This window comes from Lutra lutra, chromosome 3 (genome assembly GCF_902655055.1).
Source record: "Lutra lutra chromosome 3, mLutLut1.2, whole genome shotgun sequence".
Classification (NCBI taxonomy): domain Eukaryota; kingdom Metazoa; phylum Chordata; class Mammalia; order Carnivora; family Mustelidae; genus Lutra; species Lutra lutra.
The window spans coordinates 11,462,403-11,480,768 of record NC_062280.1 but is presented as its reverse complement, the minus strand read 5'-3'; the positions used below and the strand labels follow the sequence as shown (position 1 = coordinate 11,480,768).

The window sequence follows — 18,366 nt, the reverse complement described above, 5'->3', positions numbered from 1 at the left end:
CAGAAGAATACTTTTACAAATTTTGCCGTTGAGATACCATAACTATAATTGTCAAGCATAAAGAATATATCCAGGCAGATCCTAAAATTCCTCCAAATTTCGTAGTCTGAGACTTATTAAAATGCTCAAGTTGCTTATGCTAGAGAGAGAGAAAGGGAGAGGAGGAGGAGGAGGGAGGGGACCAAGGACCAACTCATCCTGTCTGTGCAGAGTTCATTACTAAAGAAAGCTCAGAAAACATCCGTCTTTGTGTCTTATTGGTATTGATTTTAAATCCATTACCCTCTTGCCCTTCTACATATTAATTGATAGATTTTTTTATGTTAGGATAAATTCATAATTAATATTTCAAGTTGCTTAATGCAAGTGGAAAGTAAGATAACTTAAGGCCGAACTGACTTTTAATATCAAAAAAAGAATCCATACCTTGATTGTATAACATTTTCTGGAAGGCAGACGTCTCTTGCTTCTTAAAGCGTGATAAGAAATCTGGATTTTCTTACAATCATCTTACCGATAACACATATATGTCCTACCTTTTCCTTTCTTTGGGCATGTGTGCCCACAGACACAGCTTATGAACATATCTTCTAGCTTCATTGTGTGGCATATTTTATTCTTATTTGCAAAGACTTTCTAATCAAAGCAACGTGACACCCATTTGCAGAGCTATCATGTGGCATACATACCGCTTGTTGGTTCCTTATCAATTGTCTTACATGGTATTTTGAGTGGTGGTTACCTCCTTGGAGTGCTGATCATTGTGTGATGCACATTCTGGTGACATTTGCTTTACTACATTATAATGCATTACTTATTTTTAAAAATTGTCTCTCTTATCCTGAAGATTTCTGCCCAACCAGAACTTGTATATTCTTCTTGCTTCCAACACCTTTTTATATGGAAGCCATATTTTACAAACCTGATAGTGTTTTCTTTGCATTAACATTCCCCTCAGTGGAACTGTCTTTAGCATCTACTTTTCACGATTTGGAGTTGCCCCATGTGTTCTAAGATACAGAGGTGAACGTTTTAGCTCTTCCTGGAGGATAATCCTAGACTCTGGTCTCATGCTCCTCCCAGAAGAGATGGCCCGAGTTGGAAGTGTAAAGGGACGCCTCTGGGTGATCATCTAACACGAGTGCAGAATAGACATGTTTTAGCTTTTGCCCGAATGACTTCTGTGTTCCAGCCGTTTTCTTGAGTGCATACTACTTTTCTCCAGACGCGTCAGCATTTTCCTTTTCTTTGCGAGTTCCCTGCCATCAGAGCACATGAAAACAGTAGATTCCTATTTAAAGCTTTCTATATGGATGAGTCACAGATTCAGAAATTATCCTGGCCTGTACGTGGCATTCTCTGATGTGTGGTCTGATCCCTCACCAGATGTGACTGTATTTCCATGGCCTTAATGGTGGGATCAGCTGCTCCCCATCCTGGGGAGAAAAAGGTTTGGGTGCCGTCAGGTACATATACAATGGTACCGAATGTATGTGTGGTTTGGGAAGCTTTCAGAGGGTTAACACAAGTAATGGCCATTTGCTTTGTGTCTTTTTTTTTTTTTTTGCCATGAGAAACGTCTATATTGAAAACAGTGGCCGGTCACACAGAAATTCAGCCAAACTTTTTTTTATTTTTTTAAGTCGATGTAAATCCCCCATGCTGTTTAAATGTCGGAACTAAATTTACCAAACTTGGCAGATTTGTAAAGCTGAGCAGGACTGCCAAGTGTTCCCAGTTTCAAGCAGAGAGAGTTCTAACAGTTCCTGAAATACTTGTAGGAGGCACCTGGTGGTAGCTGCAGCCCCACAAGCCTTCCGAGCGCCTACCTTGCTAGCTGGCATCTCTGTGTGCTGACGATTATTACAGCGATGATAAAGTGTCAGAATAGAACAGTCCAGAATAAGGCACAGCCCTGGAAGGCAAGCACATTCTCACAAAATCTCCCTGCTGGAGAACCCTCCGCAATGAGACCGAGGTTCTTGACATCACCGCCAGCTGGTTACACCGAACAAATAAGGGGGGAGGGGGGCAGGTGCCGGAAACCGCACACATACCTGCAGATATGACTTGGCCTGTTTTCTTGTTTTTTTGTCTTCCATGTAATCAGGGATTGTTGTCTGAGATTTTGCGTAAGGAAGAAGACCCTCGGACAGCCTCTCAGTCTCTCTTAGTAAACTTGAGGGCCATGCAGAATTTCCTCAATCTGCCGGAAGTGGAGCGGGATCGCATATACCAGGACGAGAGAGAGCGGAGCATGAACCCCAATGTGAGCATGGTCTCGTCAGCCTCTAGCAGTCCCAGCTCCTCCCGAACCCCTCAGGTGAGAGATTTGCTCCGCTGACTTTTCACTCTGGGCCTTGGAAACATGTTGCCTTCACTGATACTGGGTTTCTCTCGAAAACTGAGAGACTTAATTCGAGGATTTCTTGACTCACTGATCATGTTGCTCCGGGTCATGTCATAGGGTTTATCCTTTCCTGTGTCCTGTGGTATTCCTGTCCCTTTAGAAAAACACCGTTCTTCCACACAGAAGGGACAAGCACGGGTGGAAGGGTAGGCTCCAAAATGTTTCCACACGGCTGCTTAGTTATCTAAGACGGGGCCAGGGGATTCGAGTTGAGGCTGAGTTTGCATAGCAAGAACACTGCTTTTCCTTAAACTGTATATTTATTTGGATACTGAGTGGGGGTGGGGGAGGAGAAAGGGGGTTGGGGAATGTTGGTTAGGGTTGGGGACAGGGGACAAGTAGAGTAGTCCAAACTCTTCTTTATGCAATCTGAAGAAAGACAGAATGGGGGGGAACTCTGTGTGTGGTGTAAGCCTGCGTATGCAGTGGCTAGATCAGAATGTTTGGGGGATCCTTCATTGAGCGCTGAACACAGCAGTGGAAGGTAGGCCTTAATGATTTTCCTTCCCAGGCTGATCTTCCCTGTAGAACTCAGTGACTCAGCTCTCCTTCCCTCCTTTTTGCACACTTCATAAGCCTTCTGATCTGGTCTTCCTACAAATGCGTGCATCTAGAGATGCTGTGTGCTTCAGAGATCCTAATTTTATTAAGGGGTCAAGGTCTCCAGTCAGCCAAGCAGTCTTTCCAGTTCGCATGGGAGCCCATTCATTTGTAACCTGCTTTCTATTTCCCCCAAACTTTTACTGGTCAATGGATTTATGATAAAGCCATCTCATTCACTGTTGCTAGGATAGCTGCAAGTTTTATCTCAAAACAAATATTTAACAGGTACACATTTGTACAAATCAGAAAAAAATGGGTAGTTTGAAACCAAAGGTTTGTCTGGGTTTGGTTTTTTTGTTTTGTTTTGTTTTGCTTTTTTGCATAGATACTATGATTTTGGTGTTATGAGTGTTTTCTAGTAGGTTCCAAGGAACTGATTCAACATAGAAACAGAATTTTATTCTAGTAGAAATATTTGAGCTTTTTCAAGTATATCCATTTTTTTCACACATCATATTTTTTTTTCCTCTCTGCAATAGATTTTTAATTGAAGATCATTTTCTATCATGCAGTGCCAAATTGTGATACTTACACTTTAGTCTTTGGTGAATTACGGGTTTTAGTTACTGTTAAACCAAAAATAAGTCTCTTGACTGCTTACTTTGGATGAATGTAACCAAGCTTATTTTTATTTTTTTTAAATCTTGGGGTGTACCTATTGAGCTATTGAGTTGGATGAGTTGTTAATTTGCACTAATATTTACTTCTCTTAAATTCACCAATAATTTTGCCACTTTTGAAGCCCAATAAATCATGATAGAGAGTCCAGCCATGCTTTGAGGCCATTTAACTAACTCAGAAAGTCACTTCTACTTGTTAAAAAATAACTCAAGTCTGGGTAGTTTATTCTTTGTAGTATTTTTCTAGTGAGATTATTTCTTAGACATCTTTCCAAAGACCTGATAGATTTCAGGGTCAGACCATTTTACCAGGGAAAACAATCAGGGTCAATATTTTGCTTTATTGAAAAGCAGAAAAATCTCATCTAGAAAATTCCTAGGTAGAAGTGCCCTTTATGGACAAGAATAACAGGGAAATTGATCATTTAATTTCACAGTTTTGAGATTTCTGAGAATTCATATAAAATCTTTTTTCTCAAAATATTTTTGAGAATGCAGTCATGGCACTGGCATTTGTACATTCTCTGGAACTTTCTTCTTTTTCTCTTAAACATCGAGAAAAGGAAGTTATTAAAGTCTTTTAAAACATTTTCTGATTACCTACTTACTCCAACTTCTTTACATACATATCTCAGTAGTAAAGCTGCTTAGTAAAGCTTTCGTTGTGAGAACAGATGTTAGAGGAGCATCCACTGATGAAGCCTTTAGTCGGAGGCACATTCTAGAACACCCAGGCAGCCTACGTGGGTTGATGGAGAATGTTTCCCAGACCCCATCAACACTTTATTATTGATTTAAAACAAATGGAAGAAATTTAGAATGTTAAATTAAACCTTAAGAGTCCCTTATAATCTTTGAGTTGGCCAGTATTTCTTGATGTACTTAATGATAAAACAATATAAAGATAAGAGTGATCATTTATTGAGCACTTGCTGAGTATCTGGTGCTATGAGCATTTTGCATGAATTCAGTCCTCACTATTTTGTGTTGTTATTCCCATTTTACAGATGAGAAAATGGAGGTTTTGATGGGTTAAATAATTTGTGTAAAGTTGCATGACTGAGAGGTAGAGCTGGGATTTGAACCCTGGTAGTTTTGATTGCAAGGCATGAGCTCCTAGCCGTATATTATAGTGCCTTGAGGGGTTTTGTTTTAACCCTGAGGGTTCTAGAGACAATTTGTCCAGTCCAGGAAGATGAGATAACCAGTGAGGCTAATGAAGAAATTTCAGTTGAGAAAGGCAGGATTGATATGCTAAAATATGCATTTAACAGGAAAAGAACTGTGGATTAACTAGAAATTTTGAGCAGAAGAAGGAATTTCTTTAAAAAAAAAAAAAAAGGAAATTGGATTATTATGGTAAGACCCCAAACTAGAAGGCAAGAAGATGTTTTGTAAAAACAGTCTCCAGCCTAAACTGCTGGAGATTTTGGAGGTGGTCTGGAGCCTGAAACACTTGAGTTCAGATCATGGTTCCTTCACTTGGTGCTGCATGTCCTTCCAGCAAGTTAAGTATCCTCTTTTCTTTTCAGTTGTCTTCCTCAGTAAAATAAAAATAATAAAGTCCAACTTACCGGGGTCCTCAAAGAATTAAATGAAATAACAAAAGTAAAATACTTTCTGGAGTGCCCCAGCAAATGAAAAGTACCGCATACATTGTAGTTATTATTACTTTGTAGTAATTAGAAAATAGTCAGAGGCAGGGAGAGAGGAGAATGCAAAAGTCAGTGAGCACTGTTAGGAATGAAAGCTTCACAGAAACCTGGGGACATTAAGGCCAGCCTCAAGATGGTATGGAGCATATCCTACAGCGTCCAGACTGCACGCTGTGTCTTTCTCGAAATCTTTGTGCTGCTTATCCAGTAGGGGAATAGCTCAGGGCATCTATAGAGGGAGAGTAACGATTGGTTTGGGATTCTAGGGTAAGTGGAGACAGAAAAATACGCAGTTTAGTTCAAATCAGCCAGGTGTGCTCAGGAACCAAAACTCAGGGGTGACTTTTCTTGCAGTCCTGTGGTCAGGGGTTCTGAGAAGGCTTCCCAGCCCCCTCCTGTTACACACCAGAGTAAATGCTCCTGACAGTCTTCTGGATCATGGAGATGCAAATGTTTTAGGTTGATCTTAACCCCAAGAAGTACAGACACCTTCTATATTGTCCTTCATTTGTCTCTGAAGCTGATGGGAAATCATTCAATTAAAACGAGCACGGCAGAATACATAAAACCACAATATGAGTTTAAGGAAATGAAAACAGCACATCAAAGGCATTCTGAAGCCTAGTTTTATGAAATGAAATTTTGTTTCATTTCCACTGATTTCCTAGGTGAAATTAGGTGACTGTCTGGGTAGCATAATGATGATAATGATGGGCAACCATACATACTCGAATGACATATGTAAAGCTTTAATAAAGAATGAGAGAGACTCAGGGGAGTGCATTAAATTGAGTAATAATTTATTATTTAGAGACCTCTACCCATTTACTCATTTTTTCTGGAAGAATTGGCTCTTTCTCCAAGGTGTGCCATTTCTAGAAAGGGAAACGTAACTGCGTGTGTGTTCTGCATGTGCGTGTTTTGCCGTTAGGTCATCTCTCCCAGTTTGGTGCCCAGAGTAGCCTTCCTACCTAGGAAGTGTCTGGGATACCATGAGGAAAGGAGCAGGGTTGACAGGACTCTGCCTGTCCTATAGGAATGCACTGCAATTATTTCCAATCACAATTAACCTGATTAGAATAATGGACAGGAAGTGTCCCTTTGTAGCTAATGCAGTTTGGCATCAGCTGACTGAAATCCTTTGATAATTTCTGCACAGATGGCTGGGCTGAATGCAGCACTTTTTAAATTATTATTTTCATGGTCTCTTGGTAGGCCAAAACCTCGACACCGACAACAGACCTCCCCATTAAGGTGGACGGCGCCAACGTCAACATCACAGCTGCCATTTATGACGAGATCCAACAGGAGATGAAAAGGGCCAAGGTGTCTCAAGCCCTGTTTGCCAAAGTGGCCGCAAATAAAAGTCAGGTGAGTGGTTTTTTAAAAGAGCGAAAGCGAGGGTTGGAATTAGACCGTTCTCCTCCTCCCACCAATAAAAATACATCTGTTCCTATAATAATAATAACAATAATAATCCCTAGGGAACCTGTCATGTTCTGCCTTTTGCTCTACGGTTTGCTTTTATTCCCACTGGAGTTCAAAACAGAGACTAAGTTAAAACCCAGATTTTTTTTTCCTTTTAAAGATTTTTTTTTTTTTTTCTTTCTAAAAAGCATCAGCCTTGAATGCTTTCTCTCCTAATTCTAAGCATGGCTATATATCCTTTCTCTCTCTCTCTTTCTCTCTCTCTCTCGATAAATGAGCGAGACTTAGCATGTACCGAATAGCATCTTCCTGAGATCCAGTTGGAATCTTGTCTCATCCCCTCTCGTATTCCCACCAGGGCAACTGCTGACTTTGTTATAATAACCTCTTTTCTCCAGCCCCAGAGGCACCTTGCCATGTCAGGTGTTTCTTTTATGTGTAGAATACAGTTGTTTTTTCCAGGAGAAAACACATCTGGTGGGGGGGAGGGTCCCAGAATGAGTGCTAAAATTTATAACAGGAAAACACAGAAGCTTATCCAATATGGTTTCTTAGTGCTGGGATCGTGGGGAATGGAACACTCCAGGGAGAAGGGTAAGCAGATGCTTAGGTTTTTTATTTCTGAAAACAGCAACAGTTGATGGGATCCACTATCTGTCTCAGTTTGTTTAAAGGGATAACTATGACCCTATCCTAAAAGGGGTTAGGGTGAGGAGCTTGGTTATTTATCCTTAGGATGATATCCAGTTCAAGGTGGAGGAAACAAAAGTTAACTGAAGCATAATTTTGAGAGTCCTTTGATTCTGAGCTTGATTTCCTCTGTGGCCTTGCATGACAAATGTTTTCATCCCACATATGTAAATGGTAAAATGGTCCAGCATCTCCTTAACAGATCTTCTGTTGTGTGCTGAAAAGAAAGGGAGTTACTGAATATTGTATTTCTATTAAGCAGGAAGGTTTTCAATGCAAATTAAATTATCATTTTAAAAATGATAGCTAAATATTGTATTTACACTCATTATATTATTTTGGGATTAGCCTTTTTTTACCTATAGTTTTGCAGTAACCTTACTTAAGTCATTTTTCAGATGTTGATAAAGAAGAAGGTGTAGAGTATCAAGGCATTTTGGAGAGATTTGAAATACTCTTTTTCCTTTTTAATTTCAATGTAGCAATTTTTCCAGGTCATTCTTACTCCTCCCTCATCAGTGAAATCACTGAAATCCACTTTGCTAAGATACGATGTCCAACCATAGTATGAAATACATGAAAAGAAAACACCATAGAGCCTTCTTAAACTGTTAAATGCATAAAATCCCATGTACCACATGGCAGAATATAATGAGAGCTGGAGCTGTTAAGCGAATAAAGCTGTTAAATGCATACTGCCACTTGGCAAAACTACTGTGCATTTAATGGTTTTCCACTGTGTAATAAAGGACATATGTGGTAAATGTGCAGTGAGTATAAAAGCTACACAATTGATTTTGCAAACCTGCCCCTTCGTCGTGACTTGACGTAAATATCGAAGTTTTGCTCAGTCCTTCTTTCATAAGCAAGCGTGGAAGAAAAACGGAAGCCCATCGTCTGAGAGCTTCGTTCAAACTGCCTATAATCTTTCTGTTGACTTGGCACCATGGCGTTTGGAAATGGTGATGCCTCCAGCCTCCCAAAATAATTCAGGTGGCTGATTGAAAGCTGTATCTGCCTGTTGCCATGAGTTTGGCTCGCCAAATTTTTGATCCCTCCTGAAGAATTCAGGAGCCCTGCTTTTGTGGAACCTGGAGGAAAATGTAGTTCTAGGAATTAATATGAGGAACGGTGAGATGGAGCCTTGGTGGGGAAAAGGTGCTTTAAGCTTTTACCTTTTATCATCAGGACAGCGACCTCATTCTGATTTATGAATGGGGAACCTTATTGTAAGATAGATAGCTAATGAGATTGGCAAATCAGATGTTAATATTTTAAAAAATGGTTCCCCCCCCCAACAAAGTGAACTTACCTGATAGCTTCAAAGGGAACTTAACATAAGATATTTACTCCCTTTTGTATATACCAGCATTTACTTCATAAAGAGCATATTTCGTGAAATTAATTGTACAGCTTGGTACCTTGCACACATATTTGGTGTATATTCATAAGGTGTGTTTCTATGTGTGTGTGTGTGTGTGTTTCCGTGTGTGACTAATAGTGGAACTTTGGCCAAAGTACTTAGCTTCTCCAAGCTGCGGTGGGAAGTGGCCACACCCTCTTTATTGGATTGTGGGGATGGGGAATACAAAGAAACTCTCTTCCTCTCCTGCATTTTCTTTCTTCCCTCTCTCTGTTCCTTTGGAGGAATCAGAAGTTCTTGGGAGTGAAGCAAAAGACTAGTGAGGGCTCTCTCTTCTCTTGGCGGTGAAATTAGAAGAACCTTGAATTAGGAACTCTTCTGACCTAGAGTAGGTTTGGAACCCTGAAGGCCCAGTTCAAACATGTGTAGCAACCCCTTCCCTTCCATTTTACCTTTCTTTTAAAATAGAAACAAACCCTCCATTAAAACTTATCCACCCTTTGATGTGAATTGCTGTCATCAACTATTAAGAATAACCCCGGTGACCGTGTGTTAGGCAAGCTTCGAATGAGAGCTAGAAGGAAAAAGGAAAGGAAGAATTTAGAGAGATGCGGGTCGCAGGCCAAGATGACCCCTGAGAGCTGTAGTGTCTAGGGACACCATGGCACGAGGGCTTCAGAAAAGGGATTGCAAAGGTGACGACCTAGTGTAGTTTTGTCTGTGGTCCCATCGGTGACAATATATTTATTACTGGAGTGTGTGTGTGTGTTGCCTTAGTGTGCGGGTCACATCTAGATGCCTTTGCAGGCCTCTTTGTCCAGCTCAGCTCTAGCTCCTTTGTTCTGTGTTGTGGTCCGTCATCCCGTTCCTCTGAATGTCTCCATCTGCCCTTGCCTTTCTCTCCCACAAAGAGAAGGAGCCAAAGAAGGGAAAGCGGAAGAAAACAGGAACAGGAAAAGGTATGCTATATGCATACAGGTTTATTTCACCTTTAACTTTTCCTTCATTTCAATTTAGGATCACTGTGTGTGTATGTGTGAATTTGGAGGATTATCTTTTTTTTCCATTTCTTCAAAATGGTCACATTGCTGATGGTCTTCATGAGAGAGAATACACTATAATCAGTGATTATTTTTTGTGAAATACTAGGCTTTAATAGGAGGGGCCCTTAGTAGGATGCATAATTTAAAATCCTACAGGACATTTTCTGACCACTTCGGTATGACCCTGACCTATAACGGGCCAGTAGGGAGTGAGCGCCCTGGAGCATGGCCTGCGTGGCTGCAGGAGTTCCTTGTCATCTCCCTGTTTCTCTGACACTCTATGGTGTGGCTCGCCCCCTTCCTTCCCAACTGCAGCTTATCACGTGTGAGCTGGGAAGTGGCGGTCCAGAGAGGGGAAGCTCAGTGGCCTGCCGCAGCCCTCCAGGGCTGGCCGTGTGCTCTGTGCCAGCATCTTCAACCACATTCCTTTCCCTTGACACCTACTGCTCCTCTCCCCAGAAACAAATTCACTGTTTCTCTCATATACTGACCTCTTCTCCTTTTTATAGTCTGTAGTACTTCAGCTCATAGAATGTTGGTGATGATCTAAAGTCAGTGTCCTGGTTTGGTTTTGTTTTGTTTTTTTGCAGGGAGAGTAAATCTTTATTATTTGTGTATTCAGAGACACAACTCTGTATAGGTAACTGCCTTTCCCTACTGTGTTTGGGTGAGGATAGATGAGGTAGAAAGACTAGATGGGGCTTATTTCAATTTCTGTCCTCCCTTGTCTCCATTAAAAAAAAAAAAAAAGGTCTACAAACAAAAGCTTTAAAAGGGCACTGGGTTTGCTTCCCTCTTTTTTGGTGGTGGTGAGAGGGGGTTGCTTTCTGCATGAAGAAAGTAGGGGAAGGCTGGCGTACTGCAAGGAGAGATGTGTGACCTGGCTGTGAGATCTCTTGGATGCTGGTGATGACAAGGCCAGCGGCAGACGGAGTCATCTGGGAACAAACAGGGACCCGGGGAGCTCTCTGGTGAGATGACTAGCATGTCCTTATCCCTGCCAAGATTTAAAGACCCTGCAGTTCCCCTCTCTGCCACACACACTTTCCCAGTCCCACAAGCTGCAGGAGCTAGCCCTGGAATCAGGGATAGGAGAGTCCTTCTTCCTCCTGCATGGAGTTAGAGAGGGAGCCATCATCATGATCCCACTGCAGCTGGGGAAGATGAGCCTCTGGCCTTCAGGACACAATTCTGAAAGCCATTCCCTATAGAAGCTGTGTTCGCCATCGTGACTGGGTTTCAGTATGTTCTGTGGTTCATGTACATTAAGATTAAGTAGATTTTGTGTACCGACCTTTATTCCTTCCTTATCACTTACGTTTCTATCCAAAAAAAAAAAAAAAAAAAGTGTTACATATTTCTACTGACTTGATAGATTGTGTTCCTAAGTAGAAGGCTACTTCTGCTTTAGATGTAGATTACAAACTTAGATTTTAGGAATTTTCTTCCCTATCATAAAATCTCTCCTTATAATGGTCTCATTTGCTTAACAGGCTGAATGATTTCAAATATGCAGCTCTTCATGGCAGGTCCTTTGAAAATAAAGCCAAAACAAAGGAAAGACACACAAGTTTACACAAAGAAAAACCATGGGTGTAGTATCTGGTTTGTTTCTTTTATTGCTTTATTGCTCTTTGCTTTTGGAGTTTTTAATGACATTCAGTGTGTGTGTGTTAACATGTTTCCTGCATTTGGTCAAGGGTTACCACAGTCATCTTTGCTTTTACGTTTCTTAAAAATGTGCCAAGCACAATTTGGTTGTACATATTTCTTTTTTAAAGAAATAACCTCTATTTTATGATTAACTAAGTAATAGCATCCCCATTTTTAAAAATTTAGAAAATGAAGAAAAGTATAAAGGTGAAAACATGAATCACCTGTAATTCGACATTGCACAGTTACTATTCACGTTGTAGAATCCTACTAATGTGTAGTGTGTGCATGGATGTGGACATGCATGTTTATGTCCTAATCGAGATCGTACTATACAACACATCGTTATGTGACAAGTTAAAACTGTAATTCTTTTTTTTTTTTTAAGGCCAACTTCTCATTTAGGAGAGTTATGAAGTATAAAATATTACCTTTTATCTCCTTACTAGTTTCTCAGCCTTTAGAAAATACCGCACAAAGATCAGAGCTTTGCCACTTCGCTCAGAAAGATGTTTGACATTTCTCTGATTATGTTCCCTTTATGGAAATGGCTTTATTGGAGCCGGGATAGTGCAGGCTGTTGGAAGAAGATGTTTGGCTGCCCCATCTCTCTGGTATAAAGAGTGACAGAAAGTAATAATCACACGATACCTTATGTAAAATGAGTCGGTGGTCTCAGTCTAACTCCTGATGATCTCGCTTTTGCTATGTCGTATTGAGCACGTAAGGCAGGTTAAAATGAGCAGCCTATTGGAGGCACTGTCCCTTCCTGCCGGGCAGGTTCCTTTGTAATCTAATCACACTGACAGCCCATCAAGGAGCAGTTTCTACTTTTGTCATTTGGGGTGTGTTTACTCCAATGTCAGGGCTATCCACCAAATGCAAATGAAAAAAATTAATGTATTTGCACTACAGTTACCATTTGAAAAAAAGTTATTATGCCAAGTATTGAAGAAATTAGATTTCTCAACATCTCCAAATGCTAAAACAGTAGGCAGTCAACACAGTGATGTTTAAGCATCAAATGGAGCCCTTCACCTTCTTGGCTTTTTTTTTTTTCCTCAGGATAATCTCAAAAAATTACATTCTGGGGGTGCCTGGGTGGCTCAGTGGGTTAAAGCCTCTGCCTTCGGCTCAGGTCATGATCCCAGGGTCCTGGGATCGAGCCCCGCATCGGGCTCTCTGCTCTGCAGGGAGCCTGCTTCCTCCTCTCTCTCTCTCTGCCTGCCTCTCTGCCTACTTGTGATCTCTCTCTGTCAAATAAATAAAATCTTTAAAAAAAAAAAAAGATTACATTCTGTTGAGAGATTATGAGCAGAAATTGCCTCAAGATCTCCATATTTATATCAACCTTAGAGTGAGAATTTGGTTCTTTTTACTATCCCTAAATTAATTATGTTAATGTTTCATGCCCTAAGACGACTATTAAGGAAGCCCTTAATTAGATATCAGTAAAGATTAATCACGGAGTCCATATGCAGTTCTGAAACCATCAGATACCTTTACCAGTCGCTCATGTTTTTGTATAGCTGTTAAGCACATCAAGCCACTGCAGTTACGTTACGTTACGTTACGTTACTTGGCCAGTTCATGACACAGCACCTTTGGAAATTTGCATGTGAAGCAAATCAGGTTGACATATTAAAACTACTTTTCCAAACTCTCCCAGGCCTCTTACAAAGAACACAAGGGGTTAAACAGGTTCTTACAACTGGAGAATGTTGGTGCCTATGAAGAGTTCCTACCACTTTGCTGTAGAAGCGTTGAATCATGTTCCTTTCACAGGGCCAAGACCAGGGTGAGGCAAGCTGGTATGGATTTTAAGGAGGCACACACTTTCAGAGCCACATTCCTTAAGTTTTGCCCATTAATTGTTTGCTTGCCTCACTCTGGTCTCAGCTCTGATCTTTCAAAAAAAAAAAAAATTCTCACAGTTTTCTGCCATGTCTGTTTTTTTTTTCCCTCATGCACTTACAAGTTCTTGAGGCAGTTTGCAAAATATATAGTATGACATCACAGGTATGCAGAATTTGGACCTGAAGTCAGAAACTGGAAATATTTGGTTGTTTTCTGCTTGGTGGTCCAGCCTAACACATTCTGCCATTAATACCTTTCTAGTATTTAAGTGGAAAAGTACAAGATTTGAGATTCAGTCATCTTTTTGGCAAATACGGATGGCTTTTTCAGGTGCATGTTCCCATGTGTGCATGTATTAACTGTGTACATATTTGTATAAAATCATACTAACTTTCTACATTATTATATGGCTGTGTTTATCCCATAGATCCTTGGTAAGGAGGACAACAAGATTTTATAAAATCTCCTCTTGTCTTGAGACTTCCGTAACAGAAGTTAAGGAGTTGCTCTGAAATAAAATTTTCATTACTCTCAATTACAGATTCAGTCTTTACAAACACATCCATAGAAATGTGAGTGACATGCCCAGAGACAGCTGAAAATTGGTCCCATGAAAGTAGTTTAGAACTTGGTGTATAGTTTGAAAAACACAAAAAGAAGCATATCATTTTTACTTATCACATTCAAGGTATAAAATAATTAACCTTGAACTGTAACCAAATGCTCGGCGCAAACCTTTTTCGGGGTTAGATGACCTCCTCGTCAGGGAGTCCCTGAAGCCCTTGACAAGTCTCCCTTGCAGTTTGCCTTTTATCCATTTCAGTGTTCTTGATTAGGTTATCTTGAATCATTAGGGGGTTTATTTATTTTAATAGACACTTATTGGATTCATGAAAAGAGAATTTGGTGACTAGGAAACAAGAGCTGAATATTATCTGGCTCATTTCACACTTCAGAAGAATCTCAACCAGCGGAAGAGAAATCCTTTCACAGTTACCAAAGTTTGTTTGGGGACTTTATGTGCTTCCATTTAGAAAGCGACTGTCTGTGGTTAATAATGTGAGTTTTCTTCTGAGACGCTCAGAAAACATTTCCTTTTGGTTACATATGCTGACATTTTCTGTATTGAGGACGTGGGTGAGTAAATGGCCTTTTCCATTTCTGTGCAAGAAGCTTTGAGTCAGTCTCCTGAAGAATTGTTCATTTGCTGACTTATTCATTCATTGGAGTTCCTAGAGGGGCAGAGAGGGTGGAGGGTACTCACTACTTGTAGACTGAGTTCCCTTATCAGCTCTGTGGTAGGCACTTGGAGCAGCACAGTACTACAACATAAGGACTGTGACAGGCCTTGCCTCCAAGGCAAGTACAAATTACCTAACAGGAACAGTTACGTACTCTGTCTCTTTGTAGATCAGACTAGGCCGTAAACTTGTGCTTGTTGCTAAGCAAATCCTGGTTTGGATTTATTCTGAAATATTAGAAAAACCAGGAAATTTGTCACCAACATAAACCTTAATTTTTTTAAGGGAAAAAGCATGGGACCTGGGAAAAGTTGGAGTCATTACTGGTGTCCTGGGGTAGGAAAACAAGTAACTTAGTACACAGTGACATTTCAGTACCACGGACAGGAGCCTTTATCTTCCTGTTAGCTTCCCCTCCCCCATCACTTACTGGTAAGCTTTGGAGCTTATGGGATTCAAAGTCATTTCTATTGGGGTCCAAACTCAAACACTGGTCATATTATTGTTTTGTGAAAGACCTTCCTGGTTATTTGGACATTCTCAGCCTTTGGCATGTAGTTTGGAGAATGTCATTTAGTTATTGTCTACTTGAAAATTTTAAACCTATAACATTTTTTATAACTGAAATAATAAGATACTACCCTAACTGATTCACTTTTAATCCAGGAAAGCTGTAAAAATATTTCTCATATGAATAACAAAACAACAAACACACAGAGAAAAGAAAAGAGTTAAAATGATGAGAACAGATTTTTTTTTAAATGATTGATATAGCTTGGTGTTTACAATATATGTTATTTTTTTGTTAGAATGGAAACTCCTATTGGGTGAAGCATATGAAGTGTGTGCTTTCCCATTACCAGGCCATTGTGGGTCCTGATTTTGCTGTAAAAGGAAAAAAAGATCTAGGCTAGGATAAGTGGTGTTCTTGACTTTAACATATTCTTTTCCCTAAGGACTTCTTGGTAGGAAGGGAAAACTGAACAAAGAAAAAAAGAAAGTTAATCCTCTATCATATCATTTTGAAGCCTTCTATAGCTCCCATAGCCCATAGGATTAAGATGAAATTTCTTTGCATATTATTCTTTAAAATCTGACCCCACTTCTGTTTCTAGACTGTGTTAGCCCCACAAAGTTGCTTCACATTCCTGGGATGTGATAATTTTCTAAGTCTCTGCATTTGCTGAGAATGCTTTCTCTGTTTGGAATGTGCTACTGATTACTTCCCTTCCCCACCTAGTGACTTCCCCACCTAGTGAACCCATCTTTACTGTCAAGATCCACTTTATATGTTATTCCCTATGATGATATTTTTCCTGAGCTTCATAGTCAGAATACTCCCTTCCTTGCTGATGATCTCAACTTTGTCAAGAAAGATAGTCAAGACAAATGATACATGTAACATACCAGCACATAGTAGATAGGTGCTCAATACAAGATTACGGACTGAATTAATGTTCTGAGAGATCCGTCACTGTTTGCATTTATATGTTATATATAAAATGCATGAATATATAATATAAATTGGATCACCCCATTTTCTTTATCATATTTATGCATTAGAGATAGGAAAACCTCAGAACATTGACAGGTTCCTTCTGAGAAGCAGGGTCCCTCTCCAACTATAACATTCCAGTAGGCTAATTTCTATGCACTCAGATAATTTCAGTTCAATCCAATGAACATTTATTAAGAATCTTTTTAGTGTATACACTGCACAGGCGAGCACTATTAAGCATCTTTGATGTGTAAGGAGCCACGCTGCTGTGAAAATGCTAAAATGAGTGGGAAACCAACCCTTTCCCTCCACCCCCATCAAAAAGCTGACGGGGATGCACATATCCCCACCTGTAATAATCATCAAGTTGTAGAAGAGTATAAGCAAAATGCTCTGGAGTCCTACAGGAGTGAGCACACAGTTCTTACACATCAGCTGAGACCATGTCAGCTGAGCGTTGGAATATAGCTTCTCACGAGGGATGGAAGGTCGAGTGTGAGACCTTGCAGCGAAGGGAGTAACACGAGCAGTATCAGTTGTGCTCAAACCCTTGTAATTCACTTGGCTTCCATTCTCCTAAACTAAGAAAGTTAAACTGACCATACGAATATTCAACCAACCTTTGGTTAAAACTAAAGAGAAATCATCTCATACACGGGGATGGAAATATCAGCCATAGTCAGAGTCTGTGAGTAATTCACCACGGCTGGAGCACAAAGTCAATAGAAGAACTGATGGGAGACACAGGAGCAACTTGTGGTTCTTATTGTTGCCTTTTTTAACGCTTTTCAATTGGGAATGAGGGGTACCTCTCATTTTTTAGATTTTTAGGTAAATCTTTAAAAGATTTTTATTAAAGATTTACCTAAAAATCTATTAAGGATTTTTAGGTAAATAATCTATTAAGGATTTTTAGGTAAATCTGCAATAAACTACTAATTTACTAAAAGATCAACTATGGGATTATCATTGAGCTTTTAAAAACAAATAAGGGCACATGGCTTCAGGTAATAAAGAGTCCCAATACATTTGCACCTGATTTGTTTTGTAAATTCAGATTGCCTTGCAACTTTTCAGGAACACAGGGATTGTGTGAGTGCTGCCTCACCTGCGTTGCTGGAAAGGGTGGTGAGAGTTGTTTTTTTGACTGAAAGAAACATATTTGTTTAGAAGGCTGATTAGATGGCTAAAATAAGATGTTGATAGATAGTATTTACTTATGCACTGAATGCTTGGGAACTGTTTAACCAGTGATTGCAAAGATGTAGCCTTTAAACTTACATTCCTTCTCTGGGTTCAGATTTTGAAGTTTTAACCCTAAGTTTTTTAACCCTAATTTTTTTTGTTTTAACCCTAAATTCCTTGACGTCATGACACTTAAACACCACGTATATTTTTCTATGTAAGTTTAGGTGTTTTTGTATTTTTTAACATTTTTCACGTTTAACAAATTTCAGACTCACGGAAGTGTTGCAAAATAGTACAGTTTCCATATATGCCTCACCTAATTTCCTCTAATGTTAGCACCTTACATCACCATAGTGAGTTATCAAAACCAGGAGATTAATGTTGTTTTAATACTCTTAATCTAAACTAAAAAGTTCATTCCAATTTCAGTAGTTTTTCCACTAATGAGCATTTTCTGTGCCATGATCCCATCCAGAGACCATCCTGCATTTAATTATTATTTTTCTTTCCTGGCTCTTCCTTTTCCCTTTCTCCTCCTCCTCCTCCTTCTTCTTCTTTTCCTTCCTTTTTTTTTTTTTTTTTTTTTTTAATGACAGTGCCACTTTTGAAGAATACCAATACATTATTTTGCTAAACATCTCTCAGTTTGGGTTTGTCCTGATTCAGCTGAGGTTAGGCACTTTTGGCAAGACTCCTGCAGATGCTGGGCTGTGTTCTTTGCGGTGCCTCATACCACAGGCTTCATGGTGTGCATATGTTATCACTGGTGATGCTGCCCTTAATACCTTGGCCAGGGTGGTTTCTTCCTTGTACTTTAACCCTGATGGCTAATTATTGTCTGCTATTTCTGACAAATAACAAGGTAACAGATCATGGAATGTGGAGCTGGAAAGGAAACTTAGAGGCCATCCTTTGTAAACCCCTCCTTTTACAGTTAAATTCCAGAAGCCATAAGAGGGTAACCACTAGCCTAAACGTAACCCAGTCACTTAATGTCAGAGCAGGAACTTGGGTTTCAGGGCTCCAATCTGAATTCTCTGGGCTTCCCAGATGTAATTCACTTAGCCTCAGTTTTACTGTATTAGAAAGACTGGAATGACTATATGAATGTTCAGCT

General features: G+C 39.9%; 1 protein-coding gene across 3 annotated transcripts in view; it reads left to right on the top strand.

Annotated features, from left to right (window-relative positions):
- SATB2 (SATB homeobox 2) overlaps positions 1 to 18,366 on the top strand; it is a 189,280-nt gene that overhangs the window by 131,528 nt on the left and 39,386 nt on the right. For all 3 annotated transcript variants that reach the window (XM_047722385.1, XM_047722386.1, XM_047722384.1), the window contains 2 exons: positions 2,111 to 2,323; positions 6,504 to 6,659. In XM_047722385.1, the coding sequence (XP_047578341.1) occupies positions 2,111 to 2,323; positions 6,504 to 6,659 (369 nt within the window). The remainder of the gene's footprint in view (positions 1 to 2,110; positions 2,324 to 6,503; positions 6,660 to 18,366) is intronic.